The following is a 27,493-nucleotide window of genomic DNA, read 5'->3' as shown; positions in this document are numbered from 1 at the left end:
AAAAATGTACTTACTGCAATCGTCTATTTTATTGAAGACATTCAAACAAGTAGGAGTTGTGATATTTATCCACTTTTTTGGACTTTCTAAAACTGGAAAATCATCGGGAGATGTATAAGCGGTTATTGATATTGTATAGTAAGTTCCAAATTGTATATTTGTTATATTCCATTCGTCATTTATTAAAGGCTACAACAAGTGCTATGATAGTCTCTTCTTAAAATAAAGTATATTACTAACGATATTTGCAAATGATAAATAAAACTTTGCAATCTCACCTCACTTATGTCCAATTCATTATTCCACTCACCATTCGAAAAATAAGTTAATTTATAAAAGCAACTACGATCTGAAAAAAAAACTACATTTTTGTAGGAGGCTACTATTGGAAATAATAGTAAATATGAAGCATTGTATAAACTTATAAAGAATAGGATAGTAGAACAGTGGCAATGTTAAAACCATTTGAGGCAATTTTGCACGCCATCTAGTTACTTTTACACTCGTTTTTCATAAAAATGAGCCGTAGCTTAGTCCCATCTGAAATAAACAGCACTATTTTCAACAATTAAATTTTTTTGGAAAGATCCCAACTAAATGTGAAGTTTTCTTTATCTTCGAAATTCGAACCGACAGTACATTGTTGCCGATTTTACTTATTACGAAAGTGACACAAATTACCTATTCGATAGGAATCTTTACAATAGATAGATAGAGCGTATTTTGAAATATCATGTTTCTAATAATGTTATAGCATGTATTCATCTCGTACCGAAAATAAACTTAATCTGAGTACTAATCATTTGTCACCAATTTCAATGTATAAAAAAATTTTTGTAATGTGTTCTAGCAAATGGAAGAAATAAGTATTCATTAATCTGTTAATCACTTCAATTTGGGATAAAAAGAAGGATCGTTGCACAAAGGTATATAAAATATATATAGTTTCCTTTGATGACTGAAATAATATGAATTTACAATTTCAGAACCTCGGTCATGAATGTATTTTTGAAACATTCATATTTTGAAGAGGCGAAAAAATAAGTCCTGGCTATTTTGTGTGTTTTTTTTTAGCTTTCAGTTGATTTATGTGATTTATCAATTTTCCCCTTTCTTCCTGGGAAAAATATTTTTGATTTTGTTCCCCTTTCGTACTGTATTAATATATTTGATAAAATCAAAGACAATAACTTGTGAAAAGTTCTAACTATACTAATATTTTAAACGTAACGAGATGAAATATACTAAATGTATCATAATACAATATCGTACTAATAATTCAACTAATGACATTGTAGAATTCTTCAATTGTGCAATATGTTTCTTCTTTAAGAAATGCCGACGTCGATATTCAGAACTTACTAAATCTATTTGTTGCTTATAATTCTAAAGATACCTAGATGATAATTTTTTAGCATGAAGGTTCTAACAGGTCAGAGGTCGGTTGGACAATAAACATCTTATGGCATTACCTAATGCTTTGACTTTCAGTTAAATTGTAAACAGACGGATTTCAATATAAATAGAGTAGGATGACTTAAAATTTTGTATTTTCAATACAATGTGAAGTTATGAAGTACATTATGAATAAATTGAAATAAATAAACGTAAATAAAAAAATTATCAGAAACTACAAGTAGTACGGTCATGCATATAACCCTTGTGCATTTTACAGCTACATCTTTGTTAGTGGGAAATTAGAATGGTCAACAAATTAAGTAAATTTATTGTAATTTTAAAACTTTTTCAAATTCTCAATTCTAATCAAGAAAATATATACAAAGTAGCTCTTAATTTTGACCACAGAAAGAAATTGACAAAATCCACTAAGCAACCTGAATCTCCGTTAAGAAGACAGTAAAATTCTAAAAATGTAGTACATGTAGAATCTACTCGCGATGACCTCTAGATATTCTTGGGTCAAGTAATCACATTTACTATTTACTATAAATAAAAATGTTGATTATTATTGGTTATTCATTATTCTTTTTGTTGTTGAATATTGGAAATCAAATCACAATCCACACAAATATTTCAATATTCACCTTTTATCGAAAATATAATCTACTGTGAATGGACCTTAAAAAATGTACTACAATTTTTTGCATCAGTCTTAAACCATCTTATTATATATAATAATATATAATATTATTGATGTTTTAGTTTTCGATTTTTTTCATTAATGTCAGCTAGGGACCAACATTATTCTTCATAACAGTAGCTGGATCAACGCTACTGAAACGTTGACATAAAAAAGATTGTGTATTGATTTACCATAAAAAAAGTGAAAGAATATACCAACTTCACTGGCAGGGTAAGGCTTTCAATTAAATCTGTCTTCATGTTGTGCATTAAAATTTTTTTATTGATTCCAGGTTTGCAACGGAAATTGGCAACCCATGATTTTGCTGTTGATATTGCTGGCAAAATAAACCCTTTTTGTCGCAAATATCTGAAAGTCTTAGGTCCTTTATAAAATAATGACAGGGCAGTTTTCTTTTCAGATAGTAATCATGGGGATTTCATCTTATGTCGTAATTGCATAATCACAAGAGATTTTGTAAAATTCGTGAGGGTTCCTTCTCCATACAAAACGTTCGCAGAAAGTTGAGTTTTCATAATCCTTTTTTTTTGTAGCTCTCAATTGAGTATTCAGATTATTGACTTTTTTCCTAGCATTGGTTAGTTCCTTTCTCAACCGTTCATTTTCTTCTTGCAATGACTGCTTCCTACCTTCAGTTCTCATAGAACAAGATGGAAGGTTCTGTAACTCTTTCAACCCTCTTCTTCTTCATGGTTACTGATAGAACTATCTGTCATGTCAATGTTTCTGGAATGAATGGGGGCAATAAAATCACTATTTGAATATGTTTGTGGATGTGAGGAAACATTCAATTGGATTATTATTTGTTCATCCAAATTTTCCCTATTCAATTCACTTTCTGAACCTTCATTATTTTTGTAGCGGAATGGTACAGCAGTAGTAGGCAATCTTTTAGATTGACTAATATTTTCACTGAAATGTTTGCTGCAGATCAGCTTATTTCTTAGTGATTTCTGGCTTAGGTTTGCCAAAACAACATTACCTGAAATAAGGAACATCAATGTTAACATACATATTTATTGTAATGGTTATGGTAAAGTATTTTTTTATGTTCAAAAACCTGAATTTATTTCATTTCGATAACGGGCATAAATGGAATAACGACTAGTAGTACCCTTATTTGGAATTTCCCTAATTGTATCTTATATCATATTCGGAATGAGAGAATTTTTCTGAATTATGTTAAGATAATTCCATACCTGTGTATCATTCTCAAAAACAACTACACATCATTGAAATTTCCTGGTATGCTCACAACAACGGTAAGAACACTCTCATACTTATCTTTAATAAGGGTTTTTAAAATCAAACAAAAAAGACCATTCAAAAGAATTGTAACAAAAACAGAAATAAAAAATATCCAAATAAGTATATAAGTACCAAAGATATTTATATAATCTGATTTTAATATAAATATTATATTCATTGGCTTTGTATTGAAAGTTACGGATCAATGCGAAAATTTGGATAAGACCAATAAATTAAAAAACTCTTACTAATAAAGAAAAAAAATTGTCCTATCAACTACTACTAAAATACCTAATAATAATCGTTTTTTAAGTTTTATTATTGTGTAAAGATATTTATACAATGACCTCATCCTTACCGATAAGTGTACCAACTAACCCAGGACCTGTCTTAGTTTCACATTGGAGAGCAGAATCGAAAATATTATTTATTGTATTATCTATTTATACTTTTTGGATTGACCACAAAATAATATAGAAATGTTAAAACTGAGCTCATTGTTGAGTTAAATATATTTATATTACTACTGGTACTAATTTAACAAAATGATTTAATTCACAAATCTGTTGTAGGTAAATCAAGCATGAATCATATTTTTGAAATTATAACCTATTAAAGTGCAATACAAAAAATATATACCATTAAAAAATGTATCCAAGGGGTCATATTTAATATAGTTATAATGTTACAAAAAAGACACCAACTACTACACTTAAAAATATAAATTGCTCTTCTCCAGGATTTTTTATACATAACATTTTTTTAAAAGTTAGTTAATTTGTTCTATAGTTTTAAATAGGCTGTTTCTATTATCACTGTAGGAAGTTATGGATAGGTAAATCGTGAAATAAATAACTAACATCAATATTTGTTGAGATGATAAATTCATTCATAATGTGCTATTGGAAAATTGTATTTGAGGAGCTTGTTGCTACCTTCAAGTTTCAGAAATTATCTTTTACAATGAGACCATAAATGCTTACCAAACCATCTGTTTGTTTAATGGTATAATAAAAGCAAGCAAAAGGTCTACTTATCTGAACCAAGTATGTATGGTCATAAAAGCGGGTACTTACTAGCAAATAAAATTATCTTTTGTAAATGTGTTTTTTGCAATATATATAATAAAATTGAATCTAAAATTCATTTTTATTGAAAGTATTCAACAATCGTAGATGGTATATGGCAATACTATATTCTTACCCTTAATAGATAGGAGGATAAAAATGAACAATGGACAAAAATGGTGATTATATTATGGAGAGACATTACATTGGTTAAAAAAGTTTTTTTTTTATCGAAAACACCGGGTAATGTTTAAAGTAAAGCACAGTACATTTTTTGACAAGATCAAAACGAGTATCTACGACAGAAACGTATTTAAGAATAATCATTAGTGATGTTAGTTATTCGAGATAAAAGTGTGCTATATCGCTTAAATTGACTAATAATTATAATAAATAAGCATATCCCCATTAAAAACCTATATGTTTTCCTCGTAAAGGCATGAAACGTCGTGGTACACGAAGATTTGTTGGTACATGTCTATAGTAAATTTGTATTCAAGTAAAACTAGTATTTGATATTATTTCATTCAAACATTCTATGCTGGATAAAACAAAAGCATAATTTTCATGTATAACTTGAGAATGGAGGAAATTATAATTTTCTCCCTAATTGTTACTATTTTGTCAATTTGTTATGGCATAGAATATAGTATTATAACCATATTATAATATGTGATAAAAAATTTTTATCTCATTGACAGGATATTTCCCAAATATAAACATACACACACTACCTTATTATTATGTGCTTAGTTCATAAACATAAAAAAATAACAAAAAATACTATTTCAATTTTTGTGAAATATTAAAGTTCAGTCCTTTGTATTCGGTTAGTTTATGTATAAGTTTGAAATATTTTATTTTATTCTGTTTTTCTTTACTATAAAGGTGGCTTCTAAGTGTAAATTTAGGTATTATTCAAGTACTTTTAATAAGTTTATAAGATTGAATGGATTTGGAATTGGTAGTAAATCATTATACTCATTATCAGAAAAAGCTATTGGAAGAATTATATTCTATTTGACGATAATTAAATACCTACTTATGTTTAGTATTGAACATTTGTAAACAGTTATTTATTCACATTCATTATTTTTTATTTCTTTATGAAAAATAATTGTCTTAAGAATAACTCACCCGAGTGTATGACCATAGGGTCATTCACAGGAAATTGGTACATTTTAATTGTAGGATCTGATCCCTTACTTAGTCTACACATGAAATAAACACACTTATTTCCAGCCATTTCTAAAAAATTGAAAAGAAGAAGTGATTATTTGTTATACATCTAGCGCCTCTTATAATTTGAATATATTAACTAAGAGAGTAGTGATCTATATTAATTGTAATAATATCCACTTACCTTAAAAATGAAATATATATCCAAGTTCAAAGATACTCAAATAAATAAATAATCCAAATGCAGAACCAACGAAACTCAACAATAACACAACGAACACAATACAATAATGAACTCAAATTGCAACTTTGCTATAGGCACCCAAAATAAAAAAATTTACAACACAGCTTAAGGGTTGAATATAATATTTTAAATAATTTTGGCGCCATCTGTTATTGGGTTAATTCGGCAACCAAAGATAAGAAAACACGTAATTCAAGCTACGAAGTACAATAAGAAAATACGTGCTGTGAATGCCAACTCTCCACTGCCATCTATTGGTGGCGTCCACCTCGTCAAATGATATCCTCATAAGGTTAACCTACTATCCTATTTTTTATACAATGTGTGAAGTAATGAATTATGAAGAAAATGAATAAATCTGTTAAAAACAGATCCACTAGATGGCAATATAGTGTAATACGAGTAATTCAATCATTATACGAGAAACTATGAGTTTCATAAATTTGGATAAATAAACCAAATCATAGAAAAAATAATACTCAAACTTATTGTCGAGCCTATAATTTTCCGCATATGTAGTATGTCATAACTTTATCTAATTTTATTTACTTCTGTTTCAAATGGAAGTACATTACTGTGAAAAATATATTTTTCAACAAAATCTTTGTAAACTTTACATACTCAGGTCAGCGAGTTTCTCGTTTTTAAAACCATTCGATAATAATTTATCGTTTCGAAAACTACGCAATTGTCTCTGTTATTACCTCTTTGTTTGCCTGAAATCACTTTCTACCAAGTTATTTTTTAAGTTTCGAACAGAAAGTAATCGGAGGGAAATAGATTAGATGAATATGGGAGATGATGCAGATCAATTATAGTGGTTGAACAATATTCTTTTCAACAAATTTTTTTCATTTATCATGACTTTATTAGCCAAGAAACGGTTTTTGTTTCTGATTCTATTTTTATTACTGTGGTATAAGAGTTTACTCATTTCTTTACTGAGAGATATCGACGATTACGTTTAAAGATACCTAACCTAACCTAACCAAATATTCCTCTGAATTTTTAATCTCAGTGAGCGTTTGATCAGCAATAAACAAACGCAATACTCACCTAGCAGATGGTGTTTCATAAGCAACATATTGCGTATCAATTCGGTTGATATATTAACTTCATTAGTTCTTTTATTCATCTATCACTAAATAGAATAGCGTGGATTTTATCAACGACTTTTGAAGTAAATTATGGCCTAAAATCCTCAGCATTTGGCCATTTTTAATAGTATAAAACCACTTACCATTCATTTCACGAGACAGAGTACTTTGAGGTTAATTGTTACGTAACTTTTTTCTTGGCTTTTTTTAGGGTGAAAAATGTAACTGAATCTCGAAATTGTTTGTTTTCCATATTCAATCAATAATGAGATGGGTTTTATTTATAGAGTATTCAAACATGGAGGTAAGTAACAATATAAACACGATCAAGATCTCTCGTATTTTAAAAGTTTGCAAACATATCGATTATAAAAAGCCCAATCTATTGAACAAAAAACTAGGATTCTTCTGCAGCTACGATTTCCTTATTTGATGTGTATCTCTTTCCTTGAGCATTTCTCTCAGTTGTAAAAACAGGCAGGAATTGCTAGATGCCAGAAATGAAGAATATGTTGAGTACAGAATCAATTTGACAATTATTCCGTTGAGTTTGTCTATCACTCTCATTAATTTATGCTTAAATGAGTTATTTTGTTGCCAGAAATTTTTTTTCTTTTGCATATGGAGTTGCTTTTTCGTAATTTGTTATATTTTCCTTGCTTCCAAATAATCTATAAACAATACTGCAGTCATAAACGTGTTAGCCGAGTTGTGTGTTTTGATTAGCTTCGGACGGATTTCGCCGTGTCCAGTCCATTTAGATGACTGTCATTTTTATTTAAATATGCAGTAGTGGATTCAGATCTCCTCCACGGTCACATATTGGCGCAAAAATTTTTTTAAATACGCCTCAACCGTTTCAAAGAGCGGCGAGAATAACCAATTGGTTATAGTTACTCTCGCTTCTTTGTTCATATTCATATTTTCTACATGTCTATCAAAATTTTCACCACGTTTTATAATTCTTATTTATATATTTATGTGTAAGTATGTTTTTTTGATCTAAGTATAAATTGTGCGTACTAATAAATAATGGTTTCGGTGTGTATTTTAAATTGTTCAATTAACCAACTATTAGAGGATATGAACTCAAAATATGATTTGTAGTGAAGTCAAACTGTCAGATCGAAAGCATATAGGTAGATTAGAGAAGAAATTAGCATCAGATTTAGTATAGTTGATTTAATTAAGTTGACTGAAAAAAAAGTATATTTACCTTTTGATTTCTCCCATTTCACCTGAATTGTATACTTGTGGTCGTCAAGAATCCATTTGTCAATCCAAAATTGATGGACTTGTCTAGGTATTACATGTTCTTTCCTTGTACGTAATTTGATATACCTACTATACTTTTGGTGTACAGAGGATCTATCAGTTGGAACTTTTGAAGTTACAAGTTGTATGCTGTACAAAGTGTCCGGTTTTAGATCGAAAAGCGTCATATATCCACATTGCGTCTGGAATATAAAAGCATAATGTTGATCAGTCAATTCAGAATTCTTGAGAATTTATTACTAATCAAAATTGTAAAAAGAAAGTGCGAATATTAAGCTGTAGAATTGTATTAGTATTAGCAATTACTAATCACGAAGTTAGTGAGGAGTAAATAATATAATATAATTTTTTTTATTCAACAGTTGTATCGTTGCCTATCAAATATTGATAGCATTTTTTTCAAAGTTATTTTTTATAGATGCTAACCTAGAAACTTTCATCTTAGTATCGAGAAGCTGTGTAAACATTCCATATTTGCGAATCCTGTCCCTTTACCTAAAAGTGAAGTTATAGTAATTTGTTGACATTGAATTAAGAGTTACTTTCTAATTGTCAACTTTAAATAAAGTTTTATGTATCTAGGATTTCCTGTTAGCTTAGATGTTGAATTCCAATGAATCCATTTAATTAATATAACTTTACAATAGTGATTTGGGATAGCTTGAACTATCAATCGTAAACAAAAATTGCTTCAAAAATACCACTGTATTAGAAAGTATATGTTTCAAGTTTAAAATGCCATGTTGTTTAGTATTTGTTTGACAGCCATCAATAGCGGACGTTTTCGGTGAATTTGTGAACACGGAAAAAATTCATCGTTATATGATACAATTCTTTCATTTGAAAAGCTTTAGCCAAATAAATACAAAAGCAGAACTAGATTCTACTCTGGGTGAGATTGCTCCTTCATTATCAACAGTAAAATATTGGGTAGCAAAGTTTAAACGAGGCTGTACAGGCATGGTCATGGCGTCGGTTTTTTGGTATGCGCGTTGGATAATTTCCATTGACTATTTTGATAAATGTAAAATTATCAATGGCAAGTATTATACGAACTTATTGCAACGTTTGAGCGAAGAAATCAAGCAGGCCGCATTTGGCTAAGAAGAAAGTGTTGTTTCACACATCCGTTATTGCAATGGCCAATGACGCAAAAATAATGCTCTGACATAAAAAAAATCTCATACGACCCCTCGTTTCTGATTTATAGGCTTTTAAAGTTGTGAAATTAGAGCCTATATTCAAGTGTATTTTCTAACTTATACAATCGAACATTATGAATTTTCAATGGATGATTACGTGTGTCCATGTAGTGTGTGAAAATAATTTTACACTACTATAATTCTAATGTTTAAAAATCCGTAATTTTCATAGGGACAGCCTGTACAATTTAAAGATAGCAAAAATGAATTTTTCTATCGATTTTTCAACAAAAAGGTATTCTTTGCTTAACTGGATAAAATTTATGGCTTAGGAGATATATAGATTTTTTTATTGTTGTACATGCCAAGGAAACCACTCGCCATAGAGAGACATTCTGAAGAAAATACTTATAGGAAGTATTGAAACTCAATCAAACATTTCTAATTGAACTGCATACTCGTATTGTCTAATATCGTATTACTTACAAAAGGAAAAAATTTAACTATAGATAGTTGATTAGCCTTCAACTTATCAAATAATAAAAAAAAACTATAATAATTGTTCAAAGTAGGCACTTTCCACTTCTACACACTTCCGGAGTCTATGGAGGATATTTTTTTGAACTTGGAAGTACATTGCATATGAAGTGTTGCATATACCAAGCTTTTCAGATATCCCCCAAAAAAATTAATCCATTGCAAATTGACTTCCTCGATGAATCGACCTATTAAGAAAAATGTTATTTTTTATACTTTAATTATTAATTTCCTTCTAGTTTTTCCTTAGGCCAGTTATATGACATTTGATAGTATGTAGTATAAATGATTATTTATTTATTTATTTATTCATTAGTTCTCCAAGAAATGTTTGATTCTCTTTTAATACCTTCTGTAAGTATTTTCAGTAAATAATTACAAATTATAATAATTTTCTTCATAATGTCTCTTTATGGTGAACGATTTCTACTACATATATCCTAAACCATAAATTTGAACGAGTTAAGAGTATCTTTTTGTTATAAAATCGATTTAAAAAGTAATTTTTGCTATCTATAGATTGTAAGGATTGTTAACTATCGGACATGAGCCGCCCGTAGTCTTCAGATATTAGTGTAGAATTATTTATACCGTCAAACACACTACAGGACATATGTAATTATCCATCAAAATTAATAATGTTCGAATGTATAATTTAAAAAATATACTTAAATATAAGTATTGATTTCGCAACTCAAATGCCTATAACTCAGAAAGGAAAGGTCGTATGAGAATTTTTTTTATATCACAGCATATTCTCACGTCATTTACTCACTCCCGAATTTTTTGCATCAAGTTCCAGAAAATAAAAAATAAAATAAAAAAGTAAGAATATGATAAGCCACCCCACGACGATCATGAAACTTCATACATAGACTAATGTTACTACGAGAAATTGATCATATCTATTTTATACGGAAACATTTACTTCCGGAGATACCGGAAGTGGCCATTATCTCTGGAAAGCTAACAGATATCGAACCATGGATAACTTTGTTCTAAAGACTTCATCAAAATCTATCTGTGTGTGAAAAGTCATGATGATTGTAAGGTTAGGTTAGTTCTAATAAGTGACGCATTTTGTATTTGTTGTCATAATTCTCATCGATTATTAATTGAGTGTATAAATTTGTTCTCATTTATTCTTAAAACTAAATATCCGTGGGATTAAAATAATCATGACTACTCATTTTCTTGTATTATCCATGACAATTTAAAGAATGGTGCATCGTCAAGAAAAAATGTGAAATGCTGCATCAAATTTTATCCAAAAATAATTGAAGAAAGCATCATCTACAAAGTGTTTTTTTCTAGTAGTTACGTCCCATGTTTACAAACTAATCAATATTACATAATAGAGCATAAGCATATTTTTGTCTATCCTCATGTTTTTTGTCAATTTTTAGCTATAAAATCAATCAATGATTCACTTATTTTATTGCCAAAATGCTATGAATTGTTTCAGCGATTGGAGGAATTGAAAAATAACTATTTATTTGTACAACGCTAAATACTGACTTTAACTACAAAATCAACTTTTTGAATACAAAAAGTCTATAGCTATCTCAAAAAGTGACAAATAAACAGTTGATTGAAATTATCAAATACTGATTTAGAAAAATATACAGGGTGTTTCTAAATTACTGCAACAAAATTCAGAAGGTGATTGCGAGTATGAAATAGAGATGAGTCTTTCCCATAACAAGATTTCCTCAGCCCACACCTTTCCGAGATATCACTCTTAAAAGGGGGTGACTAAAATTGATTTTTTTTTGACAACGGATATTTTTTCAATATTGTTCTACATTATACGATGGTGAAATTAGTAATCCTTACTTTATTTCATATCAAAATTTTTTTCAAGATGAAATTTTGTGAAATAAAATTATAACTTTAAATCCTTGTTTCATTCAAGAATCTTTTAATTTTCAATTCCTATTTTTTTCCCAAAACCAGCTGCAGCAAAGAAATAAAAATAAACACGACAATTTCTAATTTTTTCAATAAATTGAGTGAAAAATTCCTGTAGTTATTCATTTGCAAGTGCACAATAATTAATGAATTTCATGTTTCTAGTATTACTGACATTTTAGTAAAAAAAATAAATACTCAATTTTAGTCACCACCTTTTAAGGGTGATATCTCGGAAAGAGGTAGCATGTGGAAATTTTTTTATAGGAAGGACCCCTCTTAATTCTATACGAGGAATAACCTCCTGAATTTTGTCGCATTCATTTATAAACGCCCTGTATATGATGGATGAGTTTTGTATAGAGTTGGATGACACTTATTGTCTATTAAATTTAATAGAATGAATGTAGGCGTTTGTAGTGGATAAATTAATAAAATAAAATTACAATTTTCAGTAGTCAGATTGTGGATAACGTTAAATCTACCCTTAGTGAGGACTATAAAGTTGTTCAGAGAAATCATATAAAACATGTTATGTCAAAAGATAATAAATAACTTAAATTGATCTGAAAATAAATTATTTCGAATTATGAGTTTAATTGACAAAGTTGATATAATATATTTGTTTGATTTATTAATTCTCAACAGATAACCTACGTTGCCTGTTCCTGTTTATCTTTTAAGTGCTTCACATGGTTATCTTTCCATGATGTTTAGTACTTATTTAGAACAGCGAAAACAAATTAAGTTATAATCATGAAGTAACTCAATTTTGAGGTTAAAAATGCAAATTATCATAAATAGGGATAATATATGCCAACATATTTTTTGGCACTTTCGATTTTTCAATTGTTCGAATTATTCGATCTATTTTTCGAAGTACGTTATATTTAACTTTAGTCTGGTAGGGTAGTCTCTCGACAGCTCCAACAGTAGTCGGTAATCATGTGGTTATCCCATAGTACTTTACTGCAATCACTCAAGTTTTCGAAAAAACGATCTAGGTGGTTGTGGAGATGGTGCACTTTAATGCTCATGATATTACTTTGAATATAAATATTTTTAACCTAAGAACATTTTATAATACTTGAAAAGATGTACACCAAGCTTTAAATACAGTCTCGTTCATTGATGAGTTCTTGATCTTTACCAAGCTTCCATATTTCTGAAGCATGAAATATCGTTTCAAATCCTTTACGTGGTTGACTTTTATCAATCCGTAAAGCAGGACCCACACACTACAGAATCGCAAGTTTTTTGTACTAATCCACGTTTATGTCCTTGTACAAAATGGCAAACGTTCCTACACTAATTATTTTCTTTTACCATTTACCAAATAATTCTTCTTTCGAAGGTCTATCGTCATCGTCTAGATTTCTGTGCTTTGAGTTGATCCACGTGAGCCGCTGTTCATTTCATAAGTCCTAGATATTCAAAGCTATTAACCTAGTCGAAAATATAGTTTCATAATTGTATCGTTGGGTTGGTTTGGCGGTCATCACTCACCATATATTTAGTTTTTCTTTCATTTATTTCATGAACATTTCCTTTGGTACCAATTCCAAAGATGAGAAAATGCTATTAGTGATTTTTCAATAATACACAGATCATCAGCACATACCAATGTTATACTTGCAACCTTAATTGTTTTTTCAACCGTTGAGCTTAGTGGATCAAGTTTTGTAGAATCATGACATGGATTTAAGGTCAATTTCTTTTAATGTATTATTCACTTTTATCCTTGGTGTCATCCAAAAGGTTTATTGAAAAGTAAAAAGAAATGAGTTGTCGAAAGATGAAGTTCACGATTTGTAAATCAAGGCAAATTACCTAATGATGTTCGTCATTTTTTTACTGAATATTTTTTATCATTATAATATATAGGAGCACATTTTCGCTACAAGTATTTTAACAGATTCCTTCGATAGATTCAGATATCGTATAAGATCGTTAGTTATTTATGTTTAGAAAATCACAAAATGTTTTGGTATCGTCTTCTGGGAATTCATAAAAACTGTTATTCGATGAAACGTGTATTTCGAATGAATGTATCTTAGGTAGGAAGATAGCTTCTTACAAAGTGCACATAGTTTAGTACACCCAAATGGGTGTATCATTAGAATGGGTGTGATCATTAGAACTAATCTATCTATAAGATAATTGTAAAATTCGGACGAAGATATCTGAACATTGCTATGCTCCTGACATTAAAATTATTGAAGGAAATACAATACTGAAGGGTCAAACAGCAAGATTGGTTGGATGGTTAATTTTGACTGAGGTCAACATCAATAGCTTCATGTCAAATGGAAAAGGTATTCGAATACTTTGAATTATTTCAAGCTTAAGCTTTTAAGAGGGGAGGTAAAGCATTTGATTGAACTAGATTTTAAAAACTGTATCGACAAATAAATACAAACCCAAAACATATTTGGTAGTTTGTAAAGTCAAAAAGTGGAAGTCTGGTACTATCGATGCCATTTGGGATACTAACAAAAAATTGATGGTCAATTTATCTCAAATTATTTCAGTTTTCTTTTCAGCCCTCATAACGGAAACCTGAACAATACTACTCAAAATAATAATATTAAAACCAATTATGAATTTTCATCTCAAATCCCCTTAAACACAATCGTCGATAAAAATTCAAAAACCTTTTAAATCAGCTGGTTCAAATCATATAACTACTCTGTTGCGACATGGCTTTATGAAAAAGTTTATAGCAAATAATTATTAGAATATATGAAAAAGGATTGTTAGATAAACTTTAATTTCCCTGGTAGATAAACGTCAAATAAATGATGTTATATTCGTGGGTAAAATTGTTAATAATCTTATCGATTCCAATGAGATTACTAGTCGTATTAAATTCAATATTTCGATTTATGATATAAAAGTTCATGATTCTAATTTTAGTGTCACCAATTCTCCATTAAATAAGTGCTGTAAATCCTTCAACTCTGTAAACATGTTGATATTGATTTATTCCATGATTTACTCTTTCTAATAAGACAAAAAAATTGTATGTCAATAACAAAATCAAGTTTCAATTATTGATAGTAATGTAATATTAAAAATGTTTGTGAATACTGTATTGCCCCGTTTGTATTCCTTTACATAATAATGAAAAGAAACTGTTGGGGATAGAAAAACATCAGTGGACATTCTTGGAATCGGCACAATTGAAATCAGTTGTTGAATTTCCAGCACCATCATTTCTTTACAAATTCGAGATTATGATGATTTGAAAAAGTTATGGACAATTACGTTATTATCGGCGATTAGTGTTACATCAAATCATGAAGAGTGATGAAACAGTTGTTTCATCCGACAATACCAGTACTGACAATATGTAGAATCTAAAAATAAAATGGCCAGTAGAAATGATGGAATGAGGAGTAAGATGAATAGTTCGGAAGTTCACATAGAATACAAACCGATTGAAAAAGAAATAAATTTTCGTTAGAGGAGACGGAATTTAAAGCGCATATGGTGGAAACTACCAATCTATCCAACAAATAGTGTAACCCAAACAACAATCGATGCGTGATCGAAGCATCATCACCACACATCTTGTACTATAAAAAAAGATCCCTCCTTCTTTACCTAATCAGCCAGGGGTGTAAATTGTTTTTGGTACAGTACTACAGGGTCTGAATGGTCAGTTATGTTTGTGTTGGTATATTTTAATAGATCTTTAGTGTACAGTAAATTGTATTTTTTTAAAAGTCATATACTGTTACTAACTGGGTCCTTTTACGAAATTTTATCTTTTAGTCTGTTTTTGGGGAAAATAAAAAATTGCAGTTTATAAAAAAAATATATTTAATTATGATTATTCCACAAAATCATCCATTTTTCGGTGCACTTAACATATTTCTCTTATTTTCAAAAGCAGGCTTTTCAATTATTTTGAATGTCATTATGATCGTATCCAATTATTTCTTTTCGTTTACGCAAACGCCAAGCATATATTTTCCCTTATTTCTCCATTTGTTTACTAAATCAGTCAAGAAATCGCTTCTTTTTTTGTTTTCTTTTTCTTTAATGGGACGGATTTTTTAGCTTTCTGTTTTTTAAATCAATTACCTTAACAAAAGATTACACAATATCCAAAACTTGACAAATCGAAGCCCATTGTTGAAAGTCTTTCTACTAACATTTTTTCATCCTTATCTGAAATCGTCACTACTCCACCGTCTTCCTTGCCTTTCTCTGTCACATAGCCTTTTTCCCCTCTGTACCTCTAACATAATGTTTAAGGGTTGTTCTCGGGATGTTGTATTGTCTAGGCGCTTCCTTTATCGTGTTTTGACCTTGCTGTTCAGCAAAAACATATCATCAATCAATCAAACAATATTATCAAAATACTGTTTTTACTTACTTAAACACAGATAAGTTATGTTTCCCTTCCGAAATTATAACTGGGATCACGAAAAAAAAACAGCACATGTTAAAAAACGTAACGACAAAAAAGCACAGTCTGCTGTCAGTACATAGTAAATCTTGCGGCAGATAGATGGCATTGCATTGCTACGTTTTTGTATGGTCATTCGTATAAAAATTTTACAATAATTTTACTAAGGGGTGGCTCACTCTCTACGATGACTCACTGACCCCATTGTACCCCATTAAACTACGAATTCATACTTACCACATTAGATTCGAAGCGTATATTTCTATTTTTGGCATTGTAATATCGAATATAGTAGTAAACTCCAGGCTGAGGGGATGTTTTCCAACGAAGAACTATAAAAGTAGTTTCTATACAATGCGGTATTGGTGAATAAGGATAACTTGCCATGTGGGGCGAAAATTTTACATTTGAAATTGTTGTTGTTTCTTTCTCATGATTGGGTAGATTTACTGAAAAATTACAATTGTTTATTTAGTTGTACGACTGGTGAAAATAATTTCACAATGACAATGTTTTGAAAATTGAAATATTTTTATGAAAAATAATCAAAACATTCTCGCATAAATTCTGAAACCATTTATCAAAAAACTTTTAACCAACTCTGTTTCTGAATATGTTGATTTTCCTTTTAATATACTTCAAAGCTCAAGTCGGATGTTACTTGAAATTATAGTCTCGGTATTCTAAGCCAACAATACACCTACAGGATTAATTGAATATACCATTAGACCTTTTCCATTAGAATTCATTAATAGAACATACTGTTCAACAACTCCGATTCTACCTTTCCAATTAAAACTCTGATATATTTAAAATTTCAATTCATTTCAATACATTCCCTCTCTACAATCAATCTAAAATTTAAAAGTTGCTGTTGATATAGACATACGGAATTTTGAAAAAATATTGGCAAATTCTCTATTTTTACGTAAATATTATTGGCAACTGGTATATGGTACATTTTTCTACGAGTATATTCTACCTTTGAATAATAATAATGTGCTAAAACTTACGATTGGGTTCCAATTTTGGAGGATTAGGACATTCATATGATTCCGGCATACATCTTTGCGAATGACCCTAGAAAACAAATTGATCTCAATGAAATGCGTAATATAAAAATATAATACTTATTAATCACATAACCTATGGCAGCTGATTCTTAAATTTCTTCCTTCTTAGACCTTTAAGGTTTTTTTGATAAATCATCTTGGTTGTAGGTTTCTTTTGATTGTAATGGCTTTTTTCAATAAAAATTCTTTGCGACGTTTCAACCTAAATTTGGTCTTTATATAAATAAAATCGAAACGTAAAAAGTGATATCTATTGAAAAAAGTAGTGAGAGAATAAATTAATCGAGAATTGTGGTGTATTATTTTTTTTATGAAATATTAAATTCAAAAAGAAGACTACTCATTAATATTGGGTTCTGGGGGTATCCATATCAAATGTTGGCAAAGGAATATCTTCAGGCAACTATTTTAAGCAAACATAACATGAACACCCTTTTTCCGCTACATATATGCCTGCATTACTACTGAACCAAAAAATGGAAATGAAAACATAAGTAAAAAATTCAACTCATAAAAACGTCTATCCACGTTCGAAATTGTAAAGAATAATAAAATCAAATTTCTTAATGTCACATTATAAAAAATTAAATATAAAAATAGAAAGGTATATAGACTAACTAGGTCCACAAAATATTATTGTCATAACAAATATCAGTGATTATTAGTTTTGCTGCTAGAGTTAGTTAGTTATCCAAAATGCAGTATGACGCTGTCTACATAGGGCAAACATCTCAGTATTTAGAAAATAGACTAAGAGGTCATCAATACGATAAAAAAAATAGAACTGCATTAACAAACCATGTGATATCAAAAAAACGAAACGTCCAAATTTATCTTTCCATTAAAAACTATCAAAAAATATTTTGATTTTTGACTAATGATGACTAATTTTGAAACCTAAAATCAAGACTTAGATGCATATATATATATATATATATATATATATATATATATGCATCATATATATAATATATATGTTCCCGCAGTCCCTGACCCCAGGCAGTCCCCCGGGACTGCCGTTAGTTTTGGTCAAGACTCTAGACCACAACGGCCGGCAGCTGTACTTCTATTTGAAAATAAATAAAAATTAGTGTAATTTAGACCAGTGTTATATTTAAATGTTTATTTGAATTTGGTAATTTTGGCTAATTAATTACGTTATATGTACATATCTACTGTTATACGTAGTAGCGAATAGTTAATTGAACTATGGGAAAAGCCTCCTAAAGTGCAACGAACTAAGAACATCTTGCTAACTTCTTAGCAATCTTGTGATCAACAAAAAAATCGTCAAATAATCTAAAAATTTTAACAGCGTCGTCATTACTGGCTAAATTGAATTAAAAATAAAATATTACTCAGATTTGTTCTTACAGGTACTGCTGGCATGACATAATACATTATTTTTTTTACAAATACAAATATTTGTCAAGCCAACGACCACCACAGCTGATCCCGTTCACTCGCAAAATTTCCACCTGCAATAAACGACATCAGTAACCGTAGCACAGTAAATATATATATATATATATATATATATATATATATATATATATATATATATATATATATATACATATATAAACTACAGACATTCGAAAAACCATCATAATCGTGTTCAGGAGGTCTCAAAACATGGGAAAAATGATGTGCCCCCCATTTTTCTTCTAGTCATGCCTACCGTAATAGTCTAATTTTTCCTTGAAAAATTCGACTAAAAACACTGTCAGCTTTACTTGTGTATTTACACACTTATGCGTATCCCCTCTCTTGTCGTTGGTGAGAGGGTTCAGTAACCTTATATCCACGCAGCGTCTGACCCAGAGTGGGTGGCTGCAAACAACGTCTGTTCTCTAGGAGCGGCTGAAGCAAAACTAGGAAGAAAACGGGAAACCACCTAGTGTATTTTTTCCAAGAGAACCACATGGATACATTCGAATCAAAATTTTCCGGAATTTTAAATAGTCCCCCGATCAGATCTCCGGGGGGGGACTGAATGCTTCAGAAGCATGACTAAACTTACGTACAACTTTGAAAATTGGAACTTGGAACACCCAAAGCCCTTTCGAAGCTGGGATATTGGCAAATCTCGTACAGGAAATGAGCAGGCTTAAGATAGATATAGTCCAACCGTTAAATCCGTATAACCAAACGATTAAACTCTCAGATACAGAAGTTAGATTCCACGCTCGAAGAGGACAACCCGTCAAAATCATGGGTAGATAAAGCAAGTGTTTTAAGAAATACCTCACAAAGTGTTCTAGGATTCAAATCTAGAAATAAAAAACAAAAATGGATGACCGATGAAATTTTGCTCTTAATAGAGAAGTGTAGAAAATTAAAAAAGGATATAAATAAGTACAGAGACTTAAAGATACTCATAAGATCAAAAATTAGAGTTGAAAAAAATGAATGGCTTAAAAACGAGTGCAACGAAATAGAACAACTGCAACGAAGGCACGATGATTTCAACCTCCATAAAAGATTAAAGGAAGCCGCTGGTATATTTAAAAAACGAAATCTAGATATAATAACCAACCAGGACAACCAGATAGTTATGGAATATAATGAGAAATACAGGATATGGGAAGACTATGTAGAAAAACTTTTTGACGACAATAGACCAGACCAGACCAGAGAACTTGCAGAAGAATATCTAACTGGACCTTCTATTACCAAAGAAGAGGTAGAAAAGGCTGTACTAGTCGATAAAAACAATAAAGCAGCTGATCCAGATAAAATACCATCAGAAATACTGAAACTACTGGTTGAAAGGGGCATTAGAGTGCTTCACAAGCTGTTCAACAAGATATATGAAACTGGTCATTACCCTGAACAGTGGCTGTCTTCAGTTTTTATTCCTATCCCAAAAAAATCGAATACAAGAAAGTGTGAAGATCATAGGCTAATTAGCCTTATGAGCCACTCCCTAAAAATATTCCTAAGAATAATACATCAGAGATTATATAGAAAATGTGAAAATAATATAAGCGACTCGCAATTTGGATTTAGACAGAGGTTAGGTACAAGAGAGGCAATAGTCGCAACACAAGTCCTTGTATAGAACTGCTATGACCAAAGAAAAAATGTTTGTCTATGCTTCATAGACTACGAAAAAGCTTTCGATAAAGTTCAACATCACAAACTTATGCAGTTCCTAAAAAAATTGGATTTGGACGAAAAAGACATTCGTTGTATTGAAAATCTGTATTGGCACCAAAAAGCGCAATTCAAAGTAAATCATGGTCTAACTGAGCAAGTTCGGATTCGCAGAGGAGTACGTTAAGGTTGTATATTGTCGCCGCTCCTGTTTAATATATACTCTGAAGCCATCTTTCGAGAGTTACTTGAAAATAGAGACATTGGGATCAAAGTCAATGGAGTCTGGGTCAACAACATACGTTACACTGATGACACAGTGCTGATTACAGATAATATAGATGACCTACAACAACTAATTAATATAGTAGGCGGACATAGCCAAAACATGGGATTAAACATCAACATCAAAAAAACTAAATTCATGATTACATGATCAACATATAATGGAAAACCTATAGAACGGGTAGAAAAATTTAAATATCTAGGAACATAGCTCTATGAAGAATGGTCGTCGGACGGTGAAATAAAATGCCGAATTGAACAAGCTCGAAGTACATTCATAAAATTTAAAAATGTATTTACATGTACCGACTTTGATCTTGATCTTAGACTGAGACTAGTGCGGTGCTACGTTTGGTCAGTGCTTCTTTACGGGATGGAGGGTTGAACCCTTAAGGTAAAAAACATCAACAAATTAGAGGCATTCGAAATGTGGGTATATCGCAGAATCCTGAAGATACCATGGACTGCCAAAGTGAGGAATGAGGATATTCTCAGGCGTATCAATAAAGACCGTGAACTATTTAACATCGTGAAGAAACGAAAGATTGCATATCTTGGCCACATAATGCGAGGGCATAAATATCAATTCTTTCATCTATTAGTCGAGGGCAAAATTGAAGGTAAGAGAGGATTGGGACGGAAGAGGATGTCATGGTTGCAGAACGTGAGGCAGTGGACGGGTATACAAGATATACAGACATTGATCCATACCGCTAGAGATAGAGAAGCCATGAAAAATGTGGTCGCGAACATCCATTAATGGATATGCATTAAAAGAAGAAGAAGAAGCGTAAGCCAGTTTCACTCTCTGTCTGTAGTCGAATTTACGGTGTTTTCCAAATGATTGCGAGTAATAGCTCTGTCCAAGTACACTTTTGCCGACAGTTCTGCCTTAGACCAGAATTGCCGGCAGTTTGCAACGTGCGTCGACCGCTTATAATATAGCTGGCAGACTTCTTTATTTATATACAGGGTGATTCATTAAGAATGTCCAATCTCTGAACTGTAGATTCTAGACCTCAAAATATGATGATTCTGCTCAACATACCTTATGCAAATATTGCTAGTTTCCGAAATACGCGAATGCGCAATCGAGGAAATTATGAGACAATTTGACATGCACGAGAGGGCATTTTGGCAGACTATTTCCTGAGAAAAATTTAATTTAAAATAAATGATAAGAAAGATCTAAATAATTTGAGTAAAATGTATTGCTCTATTTTGTAAATTCTAATAAAACTACAAATAATTTAATCCATTAGTGCTATATATTTGAGATGTAGGGATCAAGGAAAAATTAACTTTTCTTGCTAGAACAAAGTTCTAATAGATACTATCCTTGTTTTGATATTCATGATGAAGGTGATCTATAGATCAATATAAATAAGCAAATTGTCAGTATCAATATCATATTTTAATAAAGACTTAAAGAAAAGTCGAAACGTCAAAATTCATCTTTCTTCTGAAAATTATCAAAAAAAAACTCAGAAAATCAAATTATGAAGGTTACCGGACACTCAAATCAGGCCTCGATAAAGAGTTACCTCCAAGTAAATAGTGAACACCACGAGGAAATTGTACAAAAAATGCGAAATGACAGTAGCGAAGTAACAATAAGAAGTGGTGGAAGCAGCATAGAAACACCATCGTCGGCCTCCAGTAAAGTTGTATATTCTAATTGCATTTTCAATAATTGTTCCTTTTCTTAAAATATAAAATTAAAACCAAATGATGTTTATTAATCCTAGACGAAAATTTGGCACTAGTGCAAATTATCGATAATTTGCACTAGTGCAGTATTATCGCTGAAATTTGATCGTTGCTAGGTAAACATAAAATATTACAGCTTTTTGGTTGGCTTAAATTTTTCGAAGGAAATAGTCAATATTAATGTCCCGAGTGCATGTCAAATTGTCGATAATTTAATTTTCTCGAGTGCGCGAATGCGCACAAGAGGAAATTATGAGACAATTTGACATGCACGAGAGGGCATTTTGGCAGACTATTTCCTGAGAAAAATTTAATTTAAAATAAACTTAATTGTTCCTTTTCTTAAAATATAAAATTAAAACCAAATGATGTTTATTAATCCTAGACGAAAACTTGGCACTAGTGCAAATTATCGATAATTTGCACTAGTGCAGTATTATCGCTGAAATTTGATCGTTGCTAGGTAAACATAAAATATTACAGCTTTTTGGTTGGCTTAAATTTTTCGAAGGAAATAGTCGCAATAATTTTTTATGTTTTCACAATTTCTCTTTGAAAATTGGCAATTTTACGTTCTCTTAGCATGAGGAATCATAATTTGCACTCTAATTTAACATTGCTAATATAGGGCACTAGTTACACTTGTTTGTGTTAATTAAATCAAAGTAAACTTTTTTTGGGCTAATATTACAACTGAAATAATAAAAAAATATTAAAAAGCGTTATATTCTACAAAAAAAGTTACTCTTCTTTGATTCGTGTTACTCAATCGGTTATCGAGTTATTCGCTTCTAAAAAGTTTAATAAACTTTAATTTTTTCATAAAAATTTTTTAATATTTCTTAAATATGTAACAATAACAAGATCTCTTAATACCAAAATCACATTCGTGAATTAAGCCGTGGTTTAATTTTTCGTTTTTTTTTAAAGTAGGCTTGTGCCACTTTTAGACAGTTTGTGTAGAAGCAAAAATTATAATTAGAATAAGAATAAGTAATACATTAGTATACCATTTATTAACATAAATTATTTTTCGAATTTTATTATTATTACGAATTAAAACACCAATAGATACGCCTTTTGCAACATTTATTTTATATCAGTTTAATCTGCAGAGGACAAAAAGTTTGATTTACCAAAACATAGAAAATATCAAAAAAATTGTACAAAACATCTATACAAAAAAATGAACGGTACTTAAACTAAAACCAGCCAATGAATTTCTAATAGCGTTTTGGAAGGCTTCTGCAGGTATCCTTGCGGCATGTTTTCCCAGAATTTAAAAAGAGCATTTTGAAGATCATTTAGTGTTCTTATTGGTGCCGGATGTTGCTGAATTTGCCATCCTAGATGGGCCCAGACATGGTCTATAGGGTTAGGTTCAGGCTAAGTGCAGGCCAACTCAGGGTGAGTATCTCGACTTCTTCTAAATACTGCCAAACCACTCTAGCAGCATGTGGACGAGCATTATCGTGCTTTAGGACAAAGTTGTCACCGATATGAGGCATACAGGACACTACATGGGGTTCTAGGATATTGGTTATGTACCTCTCAGCATTTAGTCTTCCATCATTCATTGGTACTAACTCCGTGCGACCCTCAAAAGAAATTCCTCCCCAAACCATGATAGAGCCACCACCAAAGCTTTCAGTTTGACAAAAGTTAACCTGACCGTGCTGATCACCACGTCGCCTATATAATGGTACACGCCTATCTCTGATGAATTTAGACAAAATCTTGATTCATCCATGAATAAAATATTGGACCAATCTTGAATATTCCAATTAGCGTGTTCTCGAGCAAATTCCAATCTTGTTACTCGATGTTCTCTGGAAAGACGTGGACCTCTAGCTGGCATTCTGGCTCGTACGTCTGCTTCTCCCAGCCTATTTCGAACTGTTTGTAGGCTTATTAGGACATTACGAGCAGCCAACAGATCTGTTTACAGCCTTCAAGCGGTGGTATGCCTAATTCTTAACCCCGTTAACCTCAAATAACGATCATCTACTACCGAAGTTACCTTTCCGCGGCCTTGTCCGGATCTTCTGGTTAACTACCCTGTTTCTTGGTAGCAAATAACAACTCTGGATATGGTGCTTTGTAGAACTCCAATTACTCCGGCGTTGTATCTTTGACTACGACCATCTTGTATAAGAGCGATGATTCTAGCGGCTTCTTCATTCGTCACATGTCTTGTTAAACGTTGAGGCACATCCATTATTAATAACATAAATTTAAATTTGCTTAGAAAGAAGTTCTCGATTGTGATATTTTTCTGCCCATGATAAGAAACCAGAAATATCTATTAAGTTGATACATACAGATTGTCCCAAAAAACTAAAATTAAGTATTCAAAAAATATACTAAAATACCAGTGATGCGATAATTTATATATATATATATATATATATATATATATATATATAATGCATCTAAATGTTCTTGATTTTAGGTCTCTTCTGTTTTAAGATTAGTTTAAAATTAGTTTTTTTAATAATTTTTGGAATAAAGATAAAATGTTACGACTTTTCTTCAAGTCTTTATGAAAATACGATATTGACTGTGATAATTCGCGTATTTATATCAATAGATCACCTTCATCATGAATATCAAAATAAGAAGAAAATCAAACTAGAACTTTGTTCTAATAAGAAAAATTAATTTTTCTCCAGTACTTATATCTCAATTATACAATTATACAGCAGTTGTCAATTAAATTATTTGTAGTTTTATTAGAATTTACAAAATAGAGCTATAAAATTTACTTAAATTATTTAGGTCTTTTTTATCATTTATAGCTTTTTCGTTTTTTGAATGTGAACCATTTCTAAAAATTCTTTTTTTCGTGTATTAGATTCCGTTTCAAGAATTTTTGAATCTTTATAATTGAATTTATGTTTTTTTTTATATTTCATGGTTCGTTAATGCAGCTCCATTTTTTTATCGTATTGATGACTTCTTAATCTATTTTCGACATCTTGAAGAGTTTATACGAAACGTTTTTAAAATGTTTCAACATCCTGGTACCAAACTTACCGATAATCTTTTATTTATGTGATATAACGATTATGGCATGTTTGATAACTATTTCCAATAAAATATATGTTATGTAATAACTTTTGAATTATATTTAAGATAATAATAATAAAATTGAGCCTAGCTACTGATAAATGCCGTTAATAGAATGATAAAGAGATTTGATATTTTTTTTATTGATGATTGTAGAGGATGTTTTTAATATACTTCAAAAAAGGTATAATGCTTCGCAAATTATAAGCTACCAAAGTTATTAAAGACTTTAAAGTTTCATATTAAACCAAAACACAAAACTATTTCTTGCAAAAATTTCAGGGTAATTCCTATTATGTTGTCGAAAATTCTTTTCTAAATAAGAACGCATACATTTGCCTCCAAAGTTTTTCTTTCAAATGATTCTCTATTTGAAATGCATAGCTTAGTCGATAATGAATACTTCAGTCTATCTAGTGTTATTTAGTTAAAAAATGTTTATATAAATAAGAATAACATTACAATATCATTCGACAAACTATTTGTATGAAAAGATCCGTCTCGCGTCACACCTTCTTTTCCTAAAGAAAAAAAATTGTGAAGACATTTTTTGTATGCATTGATTACAATGTCTTTTATATGTTAGTCTCTAAAGTTTATAGATGAACTGGTTATGTTTACAATAACGCATTTTGTATAGTTTGTGACATCTTGACATTACATTGATATAACGTCCGTTATATTCATATAATCAATTTTTATGAACTGTAATAACCTCTTTTGAATCTAATTTGATAGTTCATAGTTCCCACCCTTTGTTTTTATACTTTGATGTGTACCTGAAATATTGTGATAATAATATCAAGTCTTCAACTAAGAAATCTGTAATCTTTGATAACTTTTCTTTCTCTCCAAACTTTTTATAACGAATAAATGACTTGAAGATGTAAGTATGGTTTGTTTTAACAGAAAACTATGAAGTAGCTATAAGTAACATTAGAAGAGATTGCTAATAGTTCTTTTAATATCCTCAGTTATATATCTCACGTTTCTTAAAACTCCTCGAGCAAATATTTCAAGGCCATCTTAACCTTGGTTCAGTATTGCTGAAGTATCTGTGGTCAAGATGATTTAAAAGTTAAAGTTTGTGTATTTTAAAATTGATAGTAAAATTAGAACTATTTCTAGAGTATAAAATGGCTCATCGCTCTCTTTCCGCCAATCGAATTTTACATTTTTCATCGATAACTTATTAAGTAGTAAACATATTTCAGAAAATTAGGAATTAATCGCATGTAATAGTTACAAAATGCCATCTTTTAAGCATGTTTTCATTTTTAGATACTGGTTAGACGAAATCTAGATCCACTTCACTACACTGAAACGAAAAAACAGTCATGAGAGTGGATTGCAAAGGGTAAAACTGCTCCGAAAAAGGCGAAGTATTGACTGGAAAAGTAATTGGAAAATATTATTTTCGCATTCATTATATACCCCTCCTGTACCCTTACAATGATCTTTGTGAATCTTGCATTACTTGAAACAGAGTTGGATATGTTTGTCCTCTAGCTCCTTCAGGATACAGGCCGCTATCTTTTCCATAGCTTCAACAGCTTCATATCTTATTCCTTCTATTGTAGATTTAACCTTAGGAAACACATAGAAATTTCACTGCGTAGAATCCAGAAGATTAAGGGAGGGGGTTTAACAGTATGAATTCAGTAATGTTAATTTATAGATGGATCTTCAGAAACCTTTTGAACGTACACAATCCGACAAATACCAAATGGAATCATCATTGCTTCGAACTTTTATCTACTCATACGAGTTTGTTTTGTTCTCGGCTAAGATTTCTCCCATTTCTTTGATTGGCACGTCGTTCCATAAATAAAACTCGCGATTCGACAGATATTCTTTACTTTTCCAATAACTTGGGGTCATATTCAATTACATTCAAAGTATCAGTAAAAATATACTTATTTAAACAAGAGAATTTTTGGTTATTCAAATTGTCATTCAAAAGTTGTCTTATCGATTTCTACATATCCAGAAATCGCACACATGCTTAACCGACATCAAATTGAATCAGATTACTG

At 30.6% G+C, this 27,493-nt stretch overlaps 2 protein-coding genes across 2 annotated transcripts in view; both read right to left on the bottom strand.

Moving 5' to 3' along the window:
* The window catches only part of LOC130896701 (zinc finger protein 830), a 286,395-nt gene that overhangs the window by 206,821 nt on the left and 52,081 nt on the right, over positions 1-27,493 (bottom strand). The gene's annotated exons all lie outside the window — the stretch shown is intronic.
* LOC130896696 (tyrosine-protein kinase receptor torso) overlaps positions 1-27,493 on the bottom strand; it is a 60,922-nt gene that overhangs the window by 29,393 nt on the left and 4,036 nt on the right. The window contains exons 2-6 of the mRNA XM_057804958.1: positions 17,235-17,301; positions 16,459-16,670; positions 8,156-8,396; positions 279-349; positions 15-189 (exon numbers count right to left, since the gene is read on the bottom strand). Coding sequence (XP_057660941.1) covers positions 15-189; positions 279-349; positions 8,156-8,396; positions 16,459-16,670; positions 17,235-17,301 — 766 coding nt within the window. The remainder of the gene's footprint in view (positions 1-14; positions 190-278; positions 350-8,155; positions 8,397-16,458; positions 16,671-17,234; positions 17,302-27,493) is intronic.

This window comes from Diorhabda carinulata, chromosome 7, assembly GCF_026250575.1.
Source record: "Diorhabda carinulata isolate Delta chromosome 7, icDioCari1.1, whole genome shotgun sequence".
Classification (NCBI taxonomy): Eukaryota; Metazoa; Arthropoda; class Insecta; order Coleoptera; family Chrysomelidae; genus Diorhabda; species Diorhabda carinulata.
This window is presented reverse-complemented; position numbering and strand designations above follow the sequence as displayed.